The 24,219-nt window shown below is 34.0% G+C and overlaps 1 protein-coding gene across 1 annotated transcript in view; it reads right to left on the bottom strand.

Annotated features, from left to right (window-relative positions):
• The window catches only part of ANTXR2 (ANTXR cell adhesion molecule 2), a 152,776-nt gene that overhangs the window by 122,178 nt on the left and 6,379 nt on the right, over nucleotides 1-24,219 (bottom strand). The window contains exons 4-7 of the mRNA XM_010334724.2: nucleotides 12,938-13,019; nucleotides 12,365-12,472; nucleotides 12,149-12,217; nucleotides 11,246-11,326 (exon numbers count right to left, since the gene is read on the bottom strand). Of these exons, the coding sequence (XP_010333026.1) occupies nucleotides 11,246-11,326; nucleotides 12,149-12,217; nucleotides 12,365-12,472; nucleotides 12,938-13,019 (340 nt within the window). The remainder of the gene's footprint in view (nucleotides 1-11,245; nucleotides 11,327-12,148; nucleotides 12,218-12,364; nucleotides 12,473-12,937; nucleotides 13,020-24,219) is intronic.

The raw sequence follows: 24,219 nt of genomic DNA on the forward strand, positions 1-24,219 counted from the left end.
CCCCCTCACTGTCTCACCTGGGTTGCTAGACACACAGTTACTTCTTTTCCACAATGTTCACTATATAGGTTTCCTTTATCTCCCAAATATCCCGTTTCAATGTACCTACTCTTATTTCATAAACACATTCATACTTAACACTGAATGTGTATATGTAAATTGATAATATTATAAACTCAAAATGATTTTAAGCTATTACAAATAAATGTAAATGGAAATTCTGGCAGTGTAACAATTTTAAAGCAAGAAATGCAAGCAGCATGAAAGAAAATCTTCTAAAATGGGATCCCAACATTAGAAAAACAGGTCTACCTACAAGGCAAATTTCTCTGCTGTTCCTTTTCTTCATTTCTTTCCCTCTTATATTTGTGAATCACAGAGTCTCTAAAACCTTTTTAACCTATGGTTGTACTCACAGGGCACAGGATAGGCAGAAGACAAAGGTGTGAACTTCCAGGAGGAACCCGTCTAGGCAAAATAGCTATTGGTATACACACTATTTGTAAGACTTGTGCTTATAGTCTGGTGAAAATACACAACAGAAGAGCATTAACAAGCACTGGGGAAGGGAGTGGAGGATGAAAAATTACTTAATGGGTACAATGTACATTATTCCATACTAAAAGCTCTGACTTCATCCTGAAGCAAAACATTCATGTAACAAAATTACACTTGTACCATAAATTTATACAAATAAAAAATTTTTAAAAACATATTGAGTTCTAAATCCTGATATTTGATATGAAAGTCTGCATTCCAGTCTAGAACCAGAATTGGCAAGGTTTGCTGGGGGTTGAGAACCAATGCTAAGTCAGACCGACAAATATTTTAAGAATCACATTGGTCAGAAAGAAGTTTCTTATCTTGCTTGTCTATGTGGTTACAATCAAGTTTTTATAATTACTGGATAATAACTGATGGTAAAGATAAACTGCTGGTATTGTCAAGGAAACATCCATAGCAAAAATAAACAGAAAGCATCGGAGGGCATGAGTTTTGTGAGAACCTTGACTTAATTTCTTCTTTCTTAGAAGTTTCATGATACATGTGGAACTATATTTTGAGATCTTGTAAGTACCTGAATATGTTTACATAATAGACACATGCTATAATAACGAACATAGGACACGTAAGAAGTAATAAAAACAATGTCATGGCCTGAAAAATGTATACAGTGGATATAGCTATGGCCTTTTCTTCTGGTATTTAGAATAATATGGGATTTGTGGAGAGTTCTAGTTGGTATAGATCCAAGATAATAATTTATCATGCAATAAAATAAAATGTGGTGATAAAATCAAAATATTATTTAGGACCTATTTTGTCTTTGAAGTTTATATTGACTTTGAGAGAAACATCTAGGAACAAGACCTTAGGACTTCAAGATCAAGCATCTAGCTTGACAAAAACAAAACCACTTCCTACAATTAATATAAGCCTAGATATATTTTTAAATCCATATATTTTTTCTAATTTCTAAGTAGCCACAGGAAGGATACTATTTCTGGAAAATAGAATGTAGCCCATTCCAGAAGAATGAAATAAAAACTTTTAAAATGAATAATGCCACATATTCAAAGTTCAATATAAAAAGTATATAGTACAATATCTTCTGAATAGCAGCTGCACAACAAATGTTTATTCTATTTAATTAAAAAGTAAACACAATACTTTTAAATAAGAAGCATGGGCATTTTGACTGTAAGATAAAAATGGAGTGGGTAGCACTAAGAGTTATGCATGTAAAAAGATATGGAGCTTACTGAGAAGCAATTTAAATTAATCAAATCACATTTTCAGTTAAGCATAATGAAAAAAATTTATTTGGATAAATTCAAATTTTGGTAATTAATAGTACCTCTAAGGCATATTTGACCAGATCCAAAACAAAATGAAAACAAAAACAATATGAAGAGAAACAAACTTAGTATCTGTGCTTTTTTTTTTAAGTCTTGTTTTAGATAGAATATATAAAAAGAGAAAAAGAGTATTAAAATCCATTGAATGAGGCCAGGCGCGGTGACTCAAGCCGGTAATCCCAGTATTTTGGGAGGCCAAGGAGGGTGGATCACGAGGTCAAGAGATCGAGACCATCCTGGTCAACATGGTGAAACCCCGTCTCTACTAAAAATACAAAAAATTAGCTGGGCATGGTGGCGCGTGCCTGTAATCCCAGCTACTCAGGACGCTGAGGCAGGAAAATTGCCTGAACCCAGGAGGTGGAGGTTGCTGTGAGCTGAGATGGCGCCATTGCACTCCAGCCTGGGTAACAAGAGCGAAACGCCGTCTCAAAAAAAAAAAAAAAAAAACCCATTGAATGGTTTCTTCTGTAATAAATTTTTTTAAGATTAACTCTAAATAATAAGGCTTTTTCGTCCCCAAAATAGATGATTTGTTTATATACACATTCACATATGCTCCCTAAGCGTCTCCAAAATTTTTACAAATCTATTAAAAATTCTAAATATTCATCCCAGCAACAATTATTTAACACCAATTTTGGATCTATAACATCATTGACAACCAATCACCACAGATAATTTACAAGTGCCCTAGGTGTGTCCTTAGCAGATAGAAACTGCCAATTCCATGACCCACAGCATGCCAGAAAATACTGGTAAGGGTAATAAAGTCTTAAAAAAGCAAGTTTATTTCTTTTTTACCTGACTCAGTGAGCAGCTTTCAACACTATAGGATTCATCCCCAATACAAAAGATTTCAAGCTTATAATCAAGGAAAAATAAATGAAAAGTATTCATTTTAAAGGTACCAACAAAATGAAGCTTTTGTAATTTGACATTCAATTGCATAAAATAAGCAGCAAAAACAACTGGAAAGGTGTTTCTCATCCTCTTGTCTTGTTTCCTTTTTACTTTTCAGTATTCAGATGTGTGATTTTTATTTTTTCTATAGCTTCCAAACATCCCAAATATATTTTTCTCTAAGAGGTAATACTACAATTAAGAAAAATTGTTGTTTTATAATCACATGTTTTGGTTGAGATCTTTCCTTCAAAATGCTTACAGCTTCAAAATATCAGTTGCTCAATACAGCATGCACCACTCTGACCAATTTCTAAATTTAGGTTATCTTCTGCCTTGCAAGTAAGCAAGTAATAAAGGCACACATGACAAATTTCTAAACAAACTTTTACCCTAAGAGATCTGTGGAAGAAGGTAAACCATAATCATCATCTTTTACTTTTCTGAGCTCCAAATAAAACAGATGCATAGTTTTGATTACATTGTTAATGAACACACTCCCAGATAATAAATCTTTTTTTTAAAAAAAAATTAGTTTATTCCACATCTCACAATTGCAATATTTAAAATGAATCATATTAGCAGTCTTGCTCTTTCATTATAACATAGAAAAAATGCCAAAAACGGATTGTGATTGGAAACAAGTTTATCTGCCTCACTTTTTGTTGTTGTTGTCGTCTTTGGTCACTATAAACTCAAAATAATCATTTAATGCTATCTTAGGAAATAAATAAGCTTCCTATAAAAATGCTTTGAATTTATGAGATAAAATAATAATAAATGGACTAAGAATGTAAAGAAATTGTTTCTCGACATAATTTTCACTGTGATGCACACATTATTTTATATTATCCCTATTTGCCCACTTTCTTGTTTATTCCATTTGAATTTTCAGAATACCAGGATGGCAAAAAAATGTTTCCCTATGCAACAATCATAGAAGAAATGTTTTATAAATTCTTCTAGTAATTTTTCAAACACACATCCTAAAAATCGTAAGCTCAGAAAACTCTGGGGACCATATCTATGTTGGTTACACAAAACATAGAAGAGTGCCTTGAACACAACCAGTACCAAACAAATGCTTCTGAATAAAGTGAGAATTATTATACTTGGTAAAAATGAAGTATAAGTGAGAAATTGTACATTTTCCCTCATTATAATATACACCAAGTAGTACATTTGGTCACAATTATTAACCATTTTCTCCACCTTTTCAATTTCGTTCCACTCAATTGAATCTGCTTTTAAGAGCAGGTAAGGCTCTACAGGACATCTCCTTTTTTATAGTCCAACAGATTGAAGTTAAGAAATTAAAAGCTGGCATTTAATTTTATCTATGTAGCCAAATGTCATCCGTTCAGTTTAGTTTTCTCACAAAATATCACAAAGCTATACTTATTTATTCAAAGTGGATTTGCTTTTCTTAAACTACAATCCCAATCAGATTTTTTTTAAAAGAAAATAATAATATTATTAAGAAATATTTTCATGCAAATGCAAATATAGCATTGGACAGTCAAGGCCAAAATAAGATCAGTTAATAAAACAAATAATTTAAAGGAAACTTTCTATGTTTATTTTCAAGTGGGATTTAGGAAGAATGGGGTGTCTATTTAGAATATATGTCAAAATATTTTAAATGTATTTGAATTATACTGAGCTGTCATCGCTACTGATTTTTTTGTTCCTACCCTGGACTCTTTTTCCCCCTTACACTTCTATGAATAGTACCCCTTTCTATTTAGGAAATTGTTTTCCTCTCCATATGTTCCTAGTGAGGCTGTCAATCATAGTACTTTCTTCTTCCTCTCTCCCTTGCCCCCAACAGAATTGGTACAGGAAGGAGCTCATGATTCAACTGAATCAATTAGAGTCCTCTTCTGGGACCCTATATGCTGATGCAGAAACGACAGCCCTCATTTTCCAATTTGCTTGCTGAGGACCATGTAAGACTGCAATCTTCTGCAATTACAGTTCACCACCACTCATCTAAACAAGGAATGGGGCAAATAGAAACACAGGCAAAACTCACTAAGAGAGAAGACCTTAAAAACATGATTGATTCTCTGGATTCAGCTGTACCTGAGGTAATTTCCCTCTCTGGACCACCTAGTTAAAGGCCAGTGACATTCTTTTTTTCTTTTCCTTAAATTAGTATTAACTGATTTCTCGTCATGTAAAATCAAAAGAGTGTTAATACAGTGAAACACAAATATGAGGATTAAATCAAATTTACATGAAATGAGAGGCTAATTTTCTAATGTTGAAATATATCATAACTACATTAGAAAAATATAAAAACATTTTCAAGAACTTGTACAGATTTTTATTCATTTTGTTTATTTATCCAATGCATATAGAATCAGAGGTTAATTTTTAATGTTCCAATATGCCATAACTATATTATTAAAATATAATATTTTTTAAACTTGCATAGGTTTTACTTATTTATAATTCAGAAATATGAATTAAGCAATGACTACTTACCCAACACTATATCAAGCATAGGTAAAAAAACAGAGGTTGAGGGATACAGTTTCAACCTTCATACCATTAATATGAAAGTTATTATAATGAAATATCTCATTTACATTCAGTACTAATGATCCTTGGACAAAGAGAAGCCTAGAATAATCTGATTTACAGTTATTCTCACATTATAGCCAGTCCTTTTTAACAGGAGTCCTGGAAATTGGTTTCTAGTTTTGAGTAAGGTGTACTGGTTTTGTTTTGTTTTTCCTATGAATGTATCTTTACAGTTTCTCAGACTTTAGGTTTTTCATCAAACCGTGATTCACAAATAGAAGTTTTCACAACTAAGCAGTCAACATTCATACCAGAGTGTGCTAAAATCACTTAAGCTAAGGTATTATCAGAATGTTTATTAGGTACCCTCTTCTATGAAACTGATTTGCCTGAAGAGAAAATGTGTTTGCAATGTTTTCTCATTCCATTAAAATATAGTGTTAGACACTTTTCTTCTTATTTTTTTCTTCTTAGACACTTTTCAAACAAAATAACAACAGACAACATTATTGAGAGAAAAAGATTTCACTCCAAAAGTGAAATGAAGCTTATATCTCCAGCACTATGAATGAAGTTACCTTTCGAAATTTTTTTTTTCCCTTTAGAAACCGTCTAATACAGTTTTATTTAAATGTCTTAAATGTATGGGTGATCATTTCCTTCCTATTTATGCTTCTATACTTTCCCATTAGGAACTTAGAAACTCTGGCATTAACTGCCATCACCTAGGATGTAGTGTCTTAATTCTTTCAGACCAGAGTTATTTATAAAACCAGCTTCACAACTGATTTATCTCTTTCTGCTTAATACTTTCTGTGGTAGTCTTACCAAAAAAAAATGTGGGAATAATTTCAAATAGTGCAACATCCCATAGTCCCATTTTTACAAAAGGAGAGGAAAGGCACAGAACATTTTGATTTTTACTCTTTCCCTATTTTCACCTAATCTGTGGTTTCCTTTTATTTTTAATGTTTTTGTCCCCAGTGCTGCATTGTGAAACATGGAACCAGAACCCGCAGGGTACTCACATCTTAGTCTGGCCTTTACTAATTCAAATAAAATTTCATTTCCAAATATAAGTCATGCAATCACCTTCCCAAGAACATAAAAATAATTTAACACTCCAAGGTTTTAAAGATAATCTGAAGTAAAAAGTGAAAAACAGAATATATATATATGTACTTGTGTCTGTGGACAATGGGAGGGGAGAAAGAAAAAGAGGAGGGATAATGACTCAGTCCCAAGGTTTTCTAGCCTTTCCATTCCACCTGGTATCTAACTCCATAAAGGACATGCCCCTAGACTAGGCTTTTCCTGTCAAACTCAAATCAACTTCTCCCTCTGCCCTATGCCTTCTTCCATTATGTACAATAACCCTTTTGCCCCCTCTGCAAAAACAGCTTTCACTCTATTCTTAGCCGTTCATTTTAGTCAGAGCCAGAATACACAAGTTACTTTTGACTTCTCTCTCTGTCTCTTGAACCCTATAGCCAGTGAGTTCTCAAGTTCTACTACTATTTTAATGATTCCCAAATTTAACATTTTACTTCTAGTTTCACTGCCCATCCTAATAGTTAACAATAACTAACATTTGACAGCAAATATTTGCTATATCCCTCGGAGCCAGAGCTCAGCTCAACAAGAGTCCAAAGATTTTATACCTGGAGGTTTAGCCCCGTCCTGTTCTTGACATGATTCTTGCCAGAATAAAGAGGTTATTAGGTGCTTCCCTCATGATCCTTGACCTAGTTTCATTGTGAAAGACAGAATCCCAGTGCCAAGAATAATCCCTAAAGAACTATGATGGTCCACTGTTTCTTTCCAAACTACTGAATTTCTTCTCTGAATTTCTAATTAGTACTATAAATCCCACCACACAAATTGTGGCTCTCATGAAATGTAAGGTCCAGAAATGCTGCATAGCTTTTGTCATGGTAATACTGAATTTTCTTTCCAAGTTGTTAGCTAGGTCCTGATCCTACAGCTTGAGGATTCAGCACCAGAGCATGTGCAAATACTTGACTTTGTATGCTACACTATCTAAAATCCTTGTTGTTATGACCCACCTGCTGAATTTGATCCTCTTCCATGTCAGTGCCATGTCTTTTTATACCTAAGACCTTGTTCAAGAAGACTGGGGGTCATCTCTCTCAGTGGCCTGCCCTACAGAAGGATTGGTAGCCCCATCATTAGCCCCTGGTTAGCTTCCTGCCATGCCTAGTTTTCTAGCAATGTTTTAAAGCCAAGCTCTTCTCACTTAGGTCATTTTCAATTGTTATCCCACTTAATTTAAGAAAACAAAACAATGAAATGAAAATCATTATCCCCATCCGACTAAGCATTTTAAAACTCAGAGAGATTACATTACAGGACATACCCCAGGTCACTTGGCAAGAGAGACAGAGTTGGAATTCACACCTAGGTTTTACTATTCCCAACCTCATTCTGTCTCCACTATGTCAGGCTTCCTTTTACCATGTCTCACAAGGACAATGGCAAAAGATTTATAACACATCATCATCTTCCAAATCATCTTATACATTATTATAAGAGTACACTTCCTAAACCTGCATAGCCATCACATAAATCCCATGCTCTAAATTAATCTCCCATAATTTCCTACTTATTTATGAAATAAGAGACAATTCTCAAAACAAATATGTGAAAGTCTCCATAATCGGGATCCAGATGACCCGTCAACATTTATCCCCCATACCCTCCATGATCCTAGCAAACCACACTCTAGCCTAGGCCTCAGCCACTCAGCTTGGATTGTTCTTGAAGCTCTGTGTTCTTTGTTTCTGATTAAAGCTATCCCACTAGTCAGAGTCCAGTTCAAATTTCACATTAAAAAGCCTCTCATAACTTCACATTACTCAACCTATCCTGTCTTTATGCCACCTTACACTAGAGTCACATTGGCATTTAACACCAAGTACATTATAAGATTATCTTTTATCCCATAGGGTGACTCACTGAAATTTTTCTTCTCTAAATACCCACAACACTTGTAAATCTTTCAGGAGACTACCATACTCCAAATATCAAATAATCATTAATTTAAAGCCCCTTTAGAGAGAATATGTCTTATTTAAGTTTATATCCCTTCTTCTAATCTTAAAATGCCTTAAGAAGAGTAAGAGCTCAGTAAGTGAACTAATGAAAGAACGAGTTAATTGAGGAGAAAAAGAAGAAATGTTTTCTCCAGTATCTACTTGAGATAATGCATTATAAACCTTCTTATGCAACTAGCTAAGATTGGAAATTACATCAATATTCCCCAAAAATGTTGCATGCCATGATTGCTTAATAGAAATCTAAAGATGTTAAAACAATGTATTTTCCCCAAAATTAAAAAGGAATGTTTAAATGATTTTCTGAATCAAATACATTTTAGAGAAGACATTAAAATTTTATCATGCACGATGTTTGTAACAAAGGGCCTTTTCAGTCCCTTGAATCTGAAGTTGTAAAAGACAGAACTACTACAGTGTTTCTTCTTGTTTTTAACTACAATGAAGAAAGGCTCCAAAATAAAACTTTCTTAATCTTGCTGATTAAGAAATTAATTCTAGACAATCATGTCTTAAAAATACATGATAACTTAAAATTAAGGGGACCAGACCGTCTTGGTCACTGGATTTTAGAGAGAAGAGAAAAACTAAAAACCATGTTGTCAATTTTTTTCAAAGACTGACTTCAAAAAAATTAATGCACTGACAATGAGGCCAGATGTATTTCAAAAAACAACTAGCAGGAAAAAGAAATTATAAATTTAGCAAATATTCTGCCTTCATAGTGCCATATAACTGAAAGACTTAAATTTTTTTTATTTCTTCCATTGATTTAGCTTTATGTAAATGAATTCCATAGTATAATTTCACCCACTAGTTTGATAAATTATAAAGAACAGAGGATAGTCTCTTCTATCTCCCCTAACCCTGTGATAGAGACACTATATTTGTTTTAAAGATCAAATATATATTTTTAAATCAAATGGTATTATGTAATTACAAAGTCCAATTCAAATTTAAGGCAAAATTAGAGATTTTATACACCATGAGGGATGGAGCAATCTTTGCCCTTGAAGAGACATGAAATTTTACATTGTCTTTAATTTCTACAAAGTAGGCAAAAATCTCAATCTATCATCCCATTGATGAAAATGTCAACCACTAATGAAACTAGGTATAGTTGTAATGGTTCCTTCTTCCTACTTGCCAACTCTGCCAGATACTACAAGGCTTCCCCAGAAGGTGACTTTCCTGCAAATAATTTACTCATCTCTTTGTGACAATCTAGCTGAGATTTAACTGCATAGACATGAAAGCTATACCATGGTCTCCCTCGAAACAACATTCAAGAGATTTTGTCAGCAAATGTGGCTAAAATGATGCAAATTTTCCTAATTCCAGGCTAAATCTTTCAACATAACTTAAGCTAAAGTTCATCAAGAACTTTAGGAAAGAAAGACCATACTTAGAAATTACATTCTAAAGGGTCCCTAATAAAAATAGAAAAATTAAATTTATCAAACATGATAAAACAATGATAATAATGTCTTCTGGAACTCAGCTACTAATTCCTTGAAGGAGAAATCTGTAGTTATTACCCATAAAAATAAAGTTTTGGAAACCTAATCCATCATCTGGGTAATTCTGAGTTAAACCTTTTACATATAAGAAAAAAAAATCCAAAGAGAATAGCCCAGAGAGGCTCCTTCCCAGCATAATTATAAAAATCATTAGAAATCCCAAAGGAAAACAAAATTTTATTTAAAATATGACCCACTGATTTGTTTATTTAGAGGGTCAAATTATTCTCCTTTTTACATTGTCAGTACCATATCCTATATTTCAAAACTTAAATCACAGTTTTACCAGCTGCATTTATTCTGAATTCAGCTATAAAATTATTTACTATTTTTTATACTGCAATTTTTCCCTGAAACCTAAACCAGTAATATATGCAAACTACAAAAATAATTGATTCTCTGTTCCATTCTGCACTTAAGATTTGGTTTGTCCACTAGAGGTACTGATATGTGATGGAACCGCATTATGTTTTCTCTGAAAAGTTTCATTAATTTTTTTAAAAGCTTACATTCTACTAAAAACAAATTCAGTAAATCTCACTTTGTGTTTCTAAAAAACACGATCTTTAAAGAGAAATTTAAAATCTCGGAACCAAATGTTAGAAGAAACTGAGATTTTTTTTCCCCCTAAAGTTTTTTCAAAAATGCTTTGGCTTAGAGAAAATATATTATTCACTTCCATTTTAGGATGGTGTTTACCAAATATCATAAATACTTAATAGCAACTGTTCCTAGTGCTTCTAGCAAAAGGCAGTAAAATGAAACATAAACCTCAGCTGTGAAAGCCCAGGAGTTTTGCTTTGCATTTCATCACTCTCCTTCCCCATACCTGTTTAGGATAGCCCAGATTCTAATGAACACGAGAGACAGCACAACAGAATTCCAAACAGAAATATTATGTGCTCTAGTGAAACTATTAATCATTTAAATGGAAAGAACAACAAATGCAGTCAAATAGCCACTAGTTCGAGTTGCCTGACTGATACAGTTAACAGATACTATATTTGGAGAAGGTAGTAATCACACATTTCAATCCAAATTTTTATTTTAAATGTCTCCTATAAAACTTTCAGGGTGTCAAGAAAGTTAACTCCATAATCAGGGTGAAAGTGTCTGAGACTTAGAATCTTAAACTTGAAACCAAAAATCCAGTCTCAAAGAACCCAACATGCGAGATTTAATACCAAATGTCAGTTAAAATCCAGATCTTTAGAATTACAGTTTGCAATACCAAACAAACCCCTTTCTTAATCTCTTTCCTCTAGATAATGACTCCCTGCACTGAATATTAATATTACTTCTTATAGTTTAAAAAATACACAAAATTATGAGCTCTTCCTACCCCCAGAGAAATACTCACAGAATTAATTATTCCTTTAAGAGCTTGAAATCCACCTTTGACAGGGAAAACTTGCTCCTTGGAATCAGCAATTCTTTCAAGCTTTAGAAAGAAGAAGAAGACTTAATTAAGGAGTGGCTGACACATACAACAATTTATAAACTTCATTGCATTTCAGTTATGTTCATCTGAAAAATTAATCCATAGGATTAATTTACCATTGTGGTCTGTGTTCAAGGTCAGGAATTGAAGATGAGGACATTAGTGTTACTCTAAATGTATTATCACAAAATGAACTGAGATCAGTCATAGTACCATTAAGTTGGCCCCAAGAGCAATTTCAAAACAGTGCAGAGCTCTAATAGCCATCAACAGCATAAGACTCAGGAGTCTAAGCCATGCTCAAGCAAAATTTTAAATATAAAATAACTTTGTAAGTGAAACATTTTCTAAGATATAAACCCTCAAACCTCATGAAAAAAGATGGTTTGTAAGAAAATTTTTCAAATTTCCATTAGATGTACTTCTGAAATTCCTGCATACCTGAGAGTCAAATTTTAAATAAAATAGAAATTCTAACATTGTAATATATATGATACTATATATTACATATAAGATAATAATATTTTGTCAGTTAAGTGAAACAGAAATATGTGTATCACTTCAAGCCAAATGTTTATCTTATATTATTTTACCAAACCAAACAATTGTTTAAGGGATTTAAAGTTTCATTTTCAGTAACAAAACCTATCAAAATTCTTGCATTATTAAGATAGAGCTCAAAACCTATAGCCATTTCTACAGAAAATCTTTAACAATCGACTAGTGTCACAACGTCATCAGTGAAAAGAATTTGTTAAACTATCCTTAAGACAATTAAGTGATTTTTTTCAGATTAAAGTTTTCAGATCTCTTGTAACTCACCTGAGCTTGTTCAAAATCAAGGACACCAACACAGTAAACACTAGCCCCAAGTGACCTGGATATCTTTGCCTATGGAAAAAGAGGAGGGAGAGAGAGAGAGAAAGAAAGAAAGAGGGGAGAGGGAGAAAGTGAATTATTCAAATATCAAGCTATACATTCCGAGACACACAGCAATATACTGTGGGGTGTAGAGAACAGTCTCAGTTCAATACTCACCTCTTTCTCTGCATATGATGGCACCAGACCGTCCAACTTGCCATCTGTCAGAGCAATTATGATACTGGAGGTTTTCAAGCCTCCTGCTTTCTGAATTTGTTCATTCGCCTGAAAATGAAGAATAATTATCCAACTCACAATTTAATTTTAACTTTTAACCAGCATGTTCCATCAAGCTGAATTTGTAAGTCTGACAAAATCAAAATATTACTGGCTAGCTTTTAAAACAGGGTAATTTGTGTTAACTATTTTATTTGAAATATGCATATATTCACATTACAGAGTAGTTACTATTGGGTTTAAATTATTTAGATTTTTAGCTGTGGCTGCTTAATCTTAATATAACCACAGGGAAATGGAAAATTCCTTAAAAGGCAAAATGCCATCCTAACTTTTCTCATCATCACAGTAAATAATTTTTTCTACTTGTCTCATTTCTAGAACAACTAAAAGCACTTAAAAATTTTTTAAGATAAATATGTAAAGAGGTTACTGAGCTTTGCTAGAGGGTTATATTTCATTACAGAATAAGAAAGCACTCTCTCCCATGCTTAGAAATGTAAAATAACTTACTAGCTTTAGTCCTTCATGGATATATGTCTCTCCCACCGGACTAACATGTTTTAAGTCCTCCAAGCCTTTACTGATTTTGCCTCTGAAAATAATATTAAACAAAAGAAAAAATGAGCAAAGATAACAATAAAAACTACTTAAAAAACATGCCAGCATTGTAACTAATATTTCTTCAGTAGGAAGTAGAGGAAAGAACACGGCTTTGAAGGCAGATAAATTATTATACTTTTTGTCATTTTAGCAAGTATTCAATAACTTCTGTGTTTTAACTAGCAAAAATAGACATAGATTTACTAGCAGTGTCTTGAAAAATCTAAGTATACTCTAGGCCTTCTGAGCTGAGAACAGGTATCTTCAATCACTCTTGTTTTTCTAAAAGGAGCAAAACGTATCTTCCCTCATCCACAAAAATACAAGGATTCAGAAGCTCAGCTTCAATGACAAAGCATTTCTGAAACACTCACTCCATCTCCCTAGAAGTGAGAAATTTTCCTTGTTATCTGAGAATTGCTAAAGCACATTTTTTAGCCCTTAAGGAAATTAACATTTTATCTTACTGTCTCCCAGAGTCATAAGTTTCAAGATTTATTCACTTTTGTGATATCTTCTCACCCATCCAGACACCCGCACATTCCCTTAAACATGGTAGGCACTTAATACATATTTCATGAATGAATGAAAAAATAAGAGGAGGATAGATGGATGAATTAATGGATAGATAGATGAATTAGAAACTAATAAATTCTTGGAAGAGACACTCTGAATGAAAACAAATAAAAACTATAGAATAATTTCTTTCATTATGACTAACTCACTATTCCAACCGAGTTTGTCTAAATGGGGTATGACTACAATATTATTAAGAGCTGTTTTATGTGTATGAGTTAAGGGAAGACTCAAATTTTCGGGTTTTAAAAATATAGATTTGAAACCTCAAAAATAAATGAAACCACAGTAATCTTAAAAGATAAGTAAAATAATGTTACAAAATTATCTAAATTAAATTCGAAACTTGTTTTATAATAAATTCAAAAGCTCAGAAGAGATATTCTTACGATATTGTTTTCAGACTTTTTCAACAGAAGCAAAAAAAAATGCCTTTTTAAACTGATGAGAATGGATATTATACTTGATCTTAGCCAAAAAGCTGAGAAGTGACAAGAAATGCCTTTTTAAATGTAAAATTCTTGAAATGATAAAATGAATTATAAAACTTTAAATAACACATCAAGAGTACTCACACCTGCTAATGATGATAGTGAAGGAGATTAATTATAAGAAGTATTATCTTAAAGAAACTTACTGGGGTCATACACATTTTATATGTATATGTATATGTATATGTATATGTATATGTATATGTGTGTATATATCAAATGCTGTTATAAAATATGTCAAAAATAATTTTGAAACATTTTGTCAGGCTGCAATATTGTGTTTCAATATTTCAAGTAAAATCAATTTACTTGAAATAAACAATCCATTCATCAGAGCCTTGTATATGTTTTAAAAGTAACTTCTTGATTATATTTTTATATCATAATAGAAATTATTTTCAGACAAGTTTTCCATCTCACGAAGTCTTGAGAAAACAGAAGACAATGTTCAAGGTATGACCCTTATTTTTCTCTTTCCTGTTCACTCATCTCTACTAACTCTTGCTAATTGTCTTTTTACATACTTGGCTTAAAATCTACCTACTCTGAACCTTTCTTTAACTTCATTACACTCACTTTTTCCGAGGCACCCCAAGCTTTCTAGTCATACACATATTCATGTTTTACCATGATAAAAAAATGTTGTCTCTTAAAAACATGCAACTTTCTAATAATTTAACTGGTTAAATTTAATTTGAATCTTCACTTTTCAACTACACTGAAAGTTTACATTAGGCTATTACCATGTCTTTTATTTATGATGTATTTCCCTGCTCTGTACTTATTATGTCATTTTGCAAAATAAGTCTTCAATAACATTTTTCAATATACCATAAAAAATTATAATTCCAAGGATGAAGCATAAGTTATGTAATTCATAAGCTTGTTGTATCTAAAATATTTATGTTTGATATCTACAGAAACAACTTGAAACTGATTCTGCCTGAATGCAGATAAAAATCAAATATTTGGTGCTTTTCAGAAATGGGTGGCAATGTGTCCTCAAGCATTAATGTTTGCTGCCAAAAGGGAAATAAAAAAGACAAGTGAAATGCAAGTTTACACAAACAGATTTTGCATAAAACAGCCTTCATTCAGTTCAGATCAGTTCACCATTGCTGCTGAGACTCATCCATTTATTTTTTCATTCATTCATGAAATGTTGTGCAGAAAACACCAGCACAAGACTTTAAGCTAAAGGAACTTGCCAAACATGAATTCAGGGTGTTTTTATACAGGCAGGTCTCTGCTAGTTTATTACATTAGAAGAGAGAGAGCAGCACTTTGTGGTTTTTCTCTCCATATCTATACCTGCCACCGTAAGATTTCAAGCTGCACTTAATCCCATCATTACTTTTGCAGCTACATGATCCTAAGAGGAAAGTGCTCCTTTTCTATAGCCAAGAAAGACACATGTGAGTCTTGGCTTTGTACTCTCTCCAGGGTAACTACCTGAAGTCTGTCAGCCTCTTATCAATCAACAAGGTGTTACTTTAGGGGAAATGAAGGCCAAAACAAGACAAGGCAGACAGATCTCAGACCCTCAAAGAATCCCAAGCAACAAAAATAAATATTAAGTTTTTCAATTAGTAGGCACTTAATGGGGAAAAAGCAAAATGATGTAGTAGGTTAAAAACAGAAATCATTCATCCACACTGTAATGTTAAAAAACAAAAAACAAACAAACAAAAAACCTCTAAATGAAATTAAGAGAGAACATGCTTAAAATTTTAAAAAGAAGGCCGGGCGTGGTGGCTCAAGCCTGTAATCCCAGCACTTTGGGAGGCCGAGGCGGGTGGATCACGAGGTCAAGAGATCGAGACCATCCTGGTCAACATGGTGAAACCCCGTCTCTACTAAAAATACTAAAAATTAGCTGGGCATGTGGTGTGTGCCTGTAATCCCAGCTACTCAGGAGGCTGAGGCAGGAGAATTGCCTGAACCCAGGAGGCGGAGGTTGCGGTGAGCCGAGATCGTGCCATTGCACTCCAGCCTGGGCAACAAGAGCGAAACTCCGTCTCAAAAAAAAAAAAAAAAAAAAAAAAAAAAAAAAAAAAAATTTAAAAAGAAGAAGAAAGAAAGGTTGTGTTATAAAGATAAGCTCAACTCCTCGAATTCAACATCATAGAAGATCAGTTTCACTGAGTTTGCCTTTAAAATTATATCTTCAACTACATGGAAAAGTAATATTGAAACTACTTTGTCTATGTTGTGAAGCTGTTGTCAAGGATGCTGCTGTCATGACATGCATCATTCCCTATAATGCCTCACAGCAGAAGTTTCTTTGTCACCCCTAAGTGGTTGCTATGCACTTCCTCTTTTCTGCACTCGACGGCTACACAAACTTATTTCTTCCCCTGAATACCAGGGAAGCCCACAGTAAATTTCTTACTCATTTAGAAAATTCTGTTAAGTTCCTGTGGTTATCATAGTGTTTCATTCTTTTCCAAAATCTTAGCATGTTTCTTTTTATATTTTATTAATTTTCTGCAACACTAATTTTCATGCAGCCTCAAATACTTTTTTGAAAGAGACAGGATTTGAACAAACAAAATGGTATATTAAAGGCCTGTGTTTTCTTTTCTTTAATTGAGAGTCAGGGGGCCAAACTCTATTATCAACTAGAGGGGAAAGAAGACAGAGAGAGAGGAGTCACACACACACACACACACACACACCCCCCCCACATATATATACATGTACATATATACATGTATATATTTGTGGGGAGGGTGTGTGTGTGTGTGACTCCTCTCTCTACATATATACATATATATACATGTATATATATGTGGTGTGTGTGTGACTCCTCTGTCTACATGTATATATATACACACATATATATGTATATACATATATACACATGCATATATATACACATATATGTATATATACACAAATGTATATACATATATGTATGTATCTATGTATATATATGGATACATATGTATATACACATATGTATTATTTATTTATTTTGGAGATGGGATCTCACTCTGTGTCACTCAAGCTGGAATGCACTGGCATGATCATAGCTCACTGCAACTTCAAACTCCTGGGCTCAAGCAATTCTCCAACCTCAGCCTCTTAAGTAGCTGAGACTACAAGCATATACCATTATACCAAGCTACTTTTAAATTTTTCTATAGAGAGGTGGTCTAACTGTGTTGCCCAGGCTGGTCTTAAACACCTGGCCTCAGGCAATCCTCTCATCTTGGATTTCCAAAGTGCTGGAATTACAGACTTGAGCCACTATGCATGGACTTGGCTAATTTTTCAAATGTATGAAATTAGTACTTTCAGCTCTGTTTGTATCTCTCAATTTCTCTGCTGAGAAGCGCAGGGAAGGGAAGGAGAAGGGAGCGGCAGGGGTGTGAGGAAGGGAAGGAAAAATAGCCACCACAACTGCCATGTGTTGTGCCATATAAGTGGCTTTTCTCCAAAACACTCTGGATATTTTAAAGGTATGCATGGCATTATAACTAAAACAAAGATAGGCTGAAATCATGGTGTCATAAAATAGTTTTCAGAGAATCTTGAATTGCACAGCTAACAATGAAGGCTTAATTTTACTTTCAGTATCTCGTACTTTTTCTTTATATGATGTGTCTGTATAGTACTTGAACTTTCCAATGCACATCATCTTAACTTTCCAGATTTCAAAGCTCTTCTGGATTTCAGTCAATCGTTGGATTTCAGTCTACATCCAACTGGTTGAGCAACTGTTATACATGAACACCATGATTCTACACAGTGGTGTGAGAATTCTTCGTACTCAGTCAGCGGGATCACTCACATAAAGCTCTATAGATGCAACGCAGTTCTTCACCCTGGCTGTACACTGGAATCATTTGAAGGGCTTTTCAAAAGCTCTTCTGTACTCTTATTTTAAGAGATTCTAATTCACAGGTTTGTGATGGGTCAGGGTTATCACTGTCTTTTGAGAACTCCCCAACATATTCTAATGTGCTACCAGGATTAAGAACCTCTGATTTAACCTAATTGTAAAACTTTCTTGTGTTGTTGGAATGGGTTTTGCATTACCTATTTTGCCAGTCATTGCTTCTGTATAAGAGTTTTGGGTAAATAGGATAATCTCTTAAACTATGAATACAGTTTCTGGGATGGTATGGATGAAGATGTGCATGGGCTTATAGACAGAGAGAATAGAGATTAGTTCCAAGCTCAACTTTGTTTCTTCATTCATAAAATAAGAATATAAATGTCTTCCCCATGGGGTTACTGAAAGGATTCGTTATAGTATATTGTTATAAATGTCTTATTTTATTATTAGTTATGGTTGTTAATCTCTTACTGTGCCTGATTTCTAAATTAAGTTTTATCATAGCTATGGATGCATAGAAAAAAACATAGCATGCATAGGGTTTGGTACTACCTGTTGTTTCAGGCATCAGTGGGCTTCTTGGAACAGATCTTCCTCAGATAAGGGAACACTACTATACCACAATATTAGTGGTATAAGCAAAATTGATTATTTCTCATGACACTGTGCATTGAATGAGCAGTTCTTATGCTTCACATACCACGAATTGAACCACTGGAATGGCTAGAAGTGGAATGCCTTCATATGCTTAGCATGTTGGTGCTAGTGCTGATACTGGCTATTGCCTAGAAGCTCAGCTAGGACTGTTACCCAGAGTATTGATTCTCCTCCACGAGAATCAATGGCTTCTCCATTGGCTTCTCCACATGGCTAGGTTGGGCTTCTTCCTAGCATGGTCGTCTCACAGTAGTCAAAGTTTTCATATTGCAGGTGGTTTCCAAGAAAATGATAGAGGAAACTACCATGCCTTAATAAATCTTAGGCCTAGAACTGAAACTGGTAGTTTCCTGTTCATGTCTGCTGCATTCTATCGATTGAGGTCAGTAAATCATAGGCCTAGACACAGATTTTAAAAAGTAAAAAGAGTGTGTGTGTGTGTGTGTGTGTGTGTGTGTGTGTGTGTGTATTAAAAGGATGAAATTCTAGCACGTAATTTGTTCTTGCCAAGTTCCTCAATTAAAAATTGTTTAAAGGCTTCAAATGAGTGAAAGATTATTTTCTAAAGATAAACATTGTTAACACAATCTATAATCTTAGGAACTAACAGATTTTAGCTATATCTTACTATAGTTTATGTAAAACTATGCTTACTGTTTATTTAACATGTCATGCTAATGCCAACACATGCCAAGGTTTCTGTGTCATCCAGAGTCCAGACCAGTGAATTCAAGGTAGCAGTCATGAAATCCATCCAGAAATATCTGCTCACAAAGTATGTTGTATAATCCGAATTTTGTCAAAAATGTTTTCCAATTTGGTCTACACCTGCCAAAGTGTGGTACTCAATTCATACCTGAAGTTCATGCCTGCTGCATTTTGCACATTTTTACTCCATTTTCCCACTCACTGCCTTACTAAATCATGAAAAATTGACCCCTGCATTTTACCACTTCCATGTGCTAGGTCTGTCTCCCAGACAGGAGTAACAATGTTACTAATTTTCTAGAACATCCTCATAAAACAGATGTGGGACTTCAGTGAAAGTGACTGCTAACATGTCCATCACTAGATTCTGAGCAGCTGCCCTGCCTGAACCCCTCAGAGTTAGCACAACGTGTGGCCAAAACAGACTTTTCTAAACAGGAGTAAATACTTCCCTCATGGAAGATTTTTTAGCTGACCCAACTATTGTCTCATCTTGTCACCACCTGACTGGTTTTTAAAAAGAGAATAAACTTAAGGAATGACAGTGATTTTGAGTTATGATGAATTCTGACCAATGTGAAAACTGGAGAAGGGGAACCTGGAGAGTGAGTACAGTGTGGTGGTGAAGTGCTCACACTCAGCATCAGGCCTGGGTGTGAACCCTGGACCTAGCTGTTTAGCTGTGCAACATTGAGCATAATCTTTTGATTTCTTTAAACATCTGTTTGAATCCTGGCACATCATAATGAAAATAAGGATGGCGTACACTGATAACTGCCAAACCCCACGTTAGCCTTAGCCTCCTTCCTATCCAATCATCAAAATAACAACAAGAAAAAATGAAAAAAAAATTATAAATAAGAAATATTAAAAGGTAGCTAGTTGCAGGTAGGTGATAGAAGCAAAGAAATAAAAGTGAATTGATAAAGTTATAAATACCCATTGTGTTCTTTCTATGTGTCAGAACTTTAATTTGTCCTTGTCATGCATTATACACATTTACTTGTCTCAAGATTACTGTATGGTGGGAATAATTCACATTTATTAACTGGCCCAGGAATTGGGCAGCAAGAGATTAAGTAATTTGTCAGAGGCCATACAGCTAGTATGTAGTTCTTATGCTTATTCGACCCAAGGTCCAGTCCTGGTCTTTTCATTAACAAAAAGCCTTCAGGACTCTCCATAGTAGTAACTGAATGTACTCTACTCCTGAATGCTTCTTGTTTCCAACCTCTGAATCCCATTTGATTCCAAGATAGTAACATTAATTTCAGCATTCTTTTTTTTTTATAAATAATACATTCTTGCTAAAATAAAATCAAACCACACACAGACACACACACACACACACACACACACACACACACACACACACACGTTAAAATTGTGAAGGATTTTCCCACCTTCAATCTCATGCCTAAGACAGTGTCATTGTTAACAATTTGTTGTATGTTCTTTAGACTTCTTTTCATGCATTTTCAATCACATACGCTCCACCACCATATAAACAATTAGAAATTTTGTTTGCTTTTTTTTATAAGAATAAAATCATACTAGAGTGTCTCTAACTTGCTTTTACACTTAATATATCTCATTTATATTTTCATGTAAATATGTATAGATTTTCCTATTTCTTAATAACTGCATAGTGTTCCATCCTATGTATATAATTTAATTACAGGATCATCAAGTGATACGCATTTAGATTGAACATAGTTTTTCACTATTATGTACAATGCTGCAGTAGCCAATTTTGTGTACAGATTTACCTTTGCATGTTAATGCTAGTATTTCAGTAGGACATACTCCCAAAAAGTAGAATTGATGATAGGAACCGTCTAGACTTTTATAGATAACTATCAAGTTTCCTCCAAAATGAATGTACCAATTAATAAGTTACTAACTGTATATAAAGAAAAATGTTTCCACGAGTAAATTTTTAATTCAGCTTTTAAGAAATTAGAAAAAAAATTCAAATATAGAAATGTGTATATTGTCCAAAAGTAATTAAGTGACTTTTCTATAATTTCCTACAAGTTTGCCTACAGAAAATTTTTTTCCCCAAGTAACTGATTATTGTGCTCAGGTCAAACAATTATAAGACATTTTCAATTTGGGGGAAAATGTAGTAAAAGGGAGTTGTAAATATTTATAACTGATTTGTAAGAACAGTAATAAGAAAAATAGCAAATATAAAAATAAGCAAATTTATTGTGTGGTATAGTCACAAAAAGATAATCTATGATGGCAGCTAATAACTAAGGTTCTGGCGTCATATCAGCTCAATCATTCATTCAACAAATATTTATTGAGCATCTACTAGGTGTCAGGCTCTGTTCTAGGTGTTGGCATACATAGGGGAGCAAGACAAATGAGAACCCCTGCTTTCATGTTTACATTAGAGTTCTAGGTGTTGGCATACATGGGGGAACAAGATAAATGAGTATCCCCTGCTTTCATGTTTACATTAGAGTCATCAAGATAAAAATAAATTAACTAACAGAACAATTTCAAACTGTGATAACCAAATACTGTATTGTAAGAGATTACTGGGGAGGAGAGATGTGGTTCCTTAGACCTGGTGGCCAGGCAAGGTGTCTCAGAAAAGGTAACATATGAGATGAAACCTAAATGATGAGAACAGGCCAGCTAGGGGCAGATCTGCTGCAGAGAAAGAGCAAAGGTCCTAATGTGGAAACAAGCTCTGTCTGTTCAGGGAATGGAAAGAATGCCACTAGAGCTAGATTGTGTCGCACGATGTTGTAGGAGAGGACTGGGTGGGACGACTGGATAGGGTTTTTAGGTACTTTGGGAAGCACTAGCTTTCCATTCTAAGTGATTAGACTGCTTTAAGCATGAGAGTGGCAAGACCTGCTTTTATCTAAAAGATTATTCCAGCCCATATACTGCTTGGGACTTGTTAGCTGTGTGTGCTTGAAAAAGCCGCTTTATCATTGTCAGTTTTGATTTCTTCATTTGTAAAGTTGAGGTAATAATAGTATCTATTACATGAAGTTCATATGAGGATTAAATGAAGCAATACATGGAAAATTATTCTGCCTGGTGCATAATTGTTCAATAAATGTTTTCAACTAAATCTCTGTAACATTAGTAGCATAATATTTAACAGAATTGAGCTTAATTCACTATCCCCAATTATGCAAAATAACAACCAAAAATATTTTTTAATTAGTCTTGATTCCAAATTCTGTACTACTGAAAGACTGAGTATTTTCATACTGAATCAACACCTGGCATTTTCCTCTTACCTAACCCTGTAATACATCCCTGGGGTATTTATGTGTATGTATATACCTCTACTCAAGCACACACTGGATTACTTATCTTTGTGTCACCCAGATTTCACAGTACTTAATGCACTGATTATAAGATAAGCAAATCTTTAGGTAGGTGGTTGGGTAGATGGATGAATGGACTAACAGGCATATAGATAATAAAAATCATGAGCACAAGAGAAAAGAAGGGAGTGTTTTAAATTAAAGGTTTGTTGTTGTTTCTTGAGATGGAGTTCCACTCTTGTTGCCTAGGCTAAAGTGCAATGGCTCAATCTTGGCTCATCGCAACTTCTGACTCCCAGGTTCAAGCAATTCTCCTGCGTCAGTCTCCCAAATAGCTGGGATTACAGACATGTGCCATCATCCCCAGCTAATTTTTTTGTACTTTTAGTAGAGACAGCATTTCTCCATGTTGGTCAGGCTGGTCTCAAACTCCCGAGCTCAGGTGATCCGCCTGCCTTAGCCTTCCAAAGTGCTGGGATTACAGGTGTGAGCCACCATGCCCAGCTCGAATTAAAGTATTTAAAAGAATAAAGTTTTTAAGTAACAAGTATATAAAATGCATCACATCATTTCTTGGCATATTTATTACTTTATTCACGCATTTACATAGTACCAGATATACCATGCTAAAAGCATAACAGAAGACACAGTCCCACTGTAAGCATTTACCACCTTCCAATCTTGCCTCATTTCTACTGAAAATCTTTAGCAACACTCTGAGAAACATGAACAAGCTAATTCTCATATTTACCTATATTCTAAAGAATTATGAGGGCTAGAAACAAAATTGTGAATCCTGCAGTGCTTAACCTTTGGTTTTCTTTGCTTAACCTTTGCTTTCCTCACACACTCTAATCTGTTTTTGAGTGTGATATATGACATCAAGATATTAATAGTTTATATGCAGAATTCCAATTTCTGGGCTTTTTTGAAACAAAGATTCACAATAGTTGTGGAATCACTTGTTTACTGATCTGCATATTATATGCAAATTGTTTCTTCACACTTAAAAGTGTGTAATAGAAGAAAAGTGACTCTATATCCAAATATAGAGGACCATAGAAACTTCAAATAAAATTAGTAAAAGAGCAATCTAGAAGAAGAAAATAATGTCCTTTATTGGAGATTGTTCTATGCTATACAAAGTACCTTTCTACACATTGTTTTATTTTGATTTTCACAATAACACTAAGAAAACAAGGCAGATTTTATGTCCTGCACTTTATGAACATAAAAACTGACACACTGGTAAACAATTTGCCCCAAGTTTCCAAATTAGTAATTGAAAAACTGGAACTCTAACCTAGGCATTCTCAGTGTTCTTTTCTGCCACCCCAAACTAACTAAAAATGCCACAGTGAAATTTACTAAAACTTAAAGTTTTTATATTTAGGAAGAAACAGTGAAGCCAGTTACGTATAAAAAAAGTTGCAAGTAGCATTATTAAAATTCCTCTTGGAATATTATAAATCCTTTTAAGCAGGACAACATTCTGTTTACATAAGCACGATTCTTCTCTGATCATTAAAACGCTGTATATTGCCTGGCTCCAGATGATAATAATAGTGATAAAGCTTTTGTCTCTTGAAAACTTATGTAACAGACTCTGTTCTAAAT

This window comes from Saimiri boliviensis, chromosome 3 (assembly GCF_048565385.1).
Source record: "Saimiri boliviensis isolate mSaiBol1 chromosome 3, mSaiBol1.pri, whole genome shotgun sequence".
NCBI lineage: Eukaryota > Metazoa > Chordata > Mammalia > Primates > Cebidae > Saimiri > Saimiri boliviensis.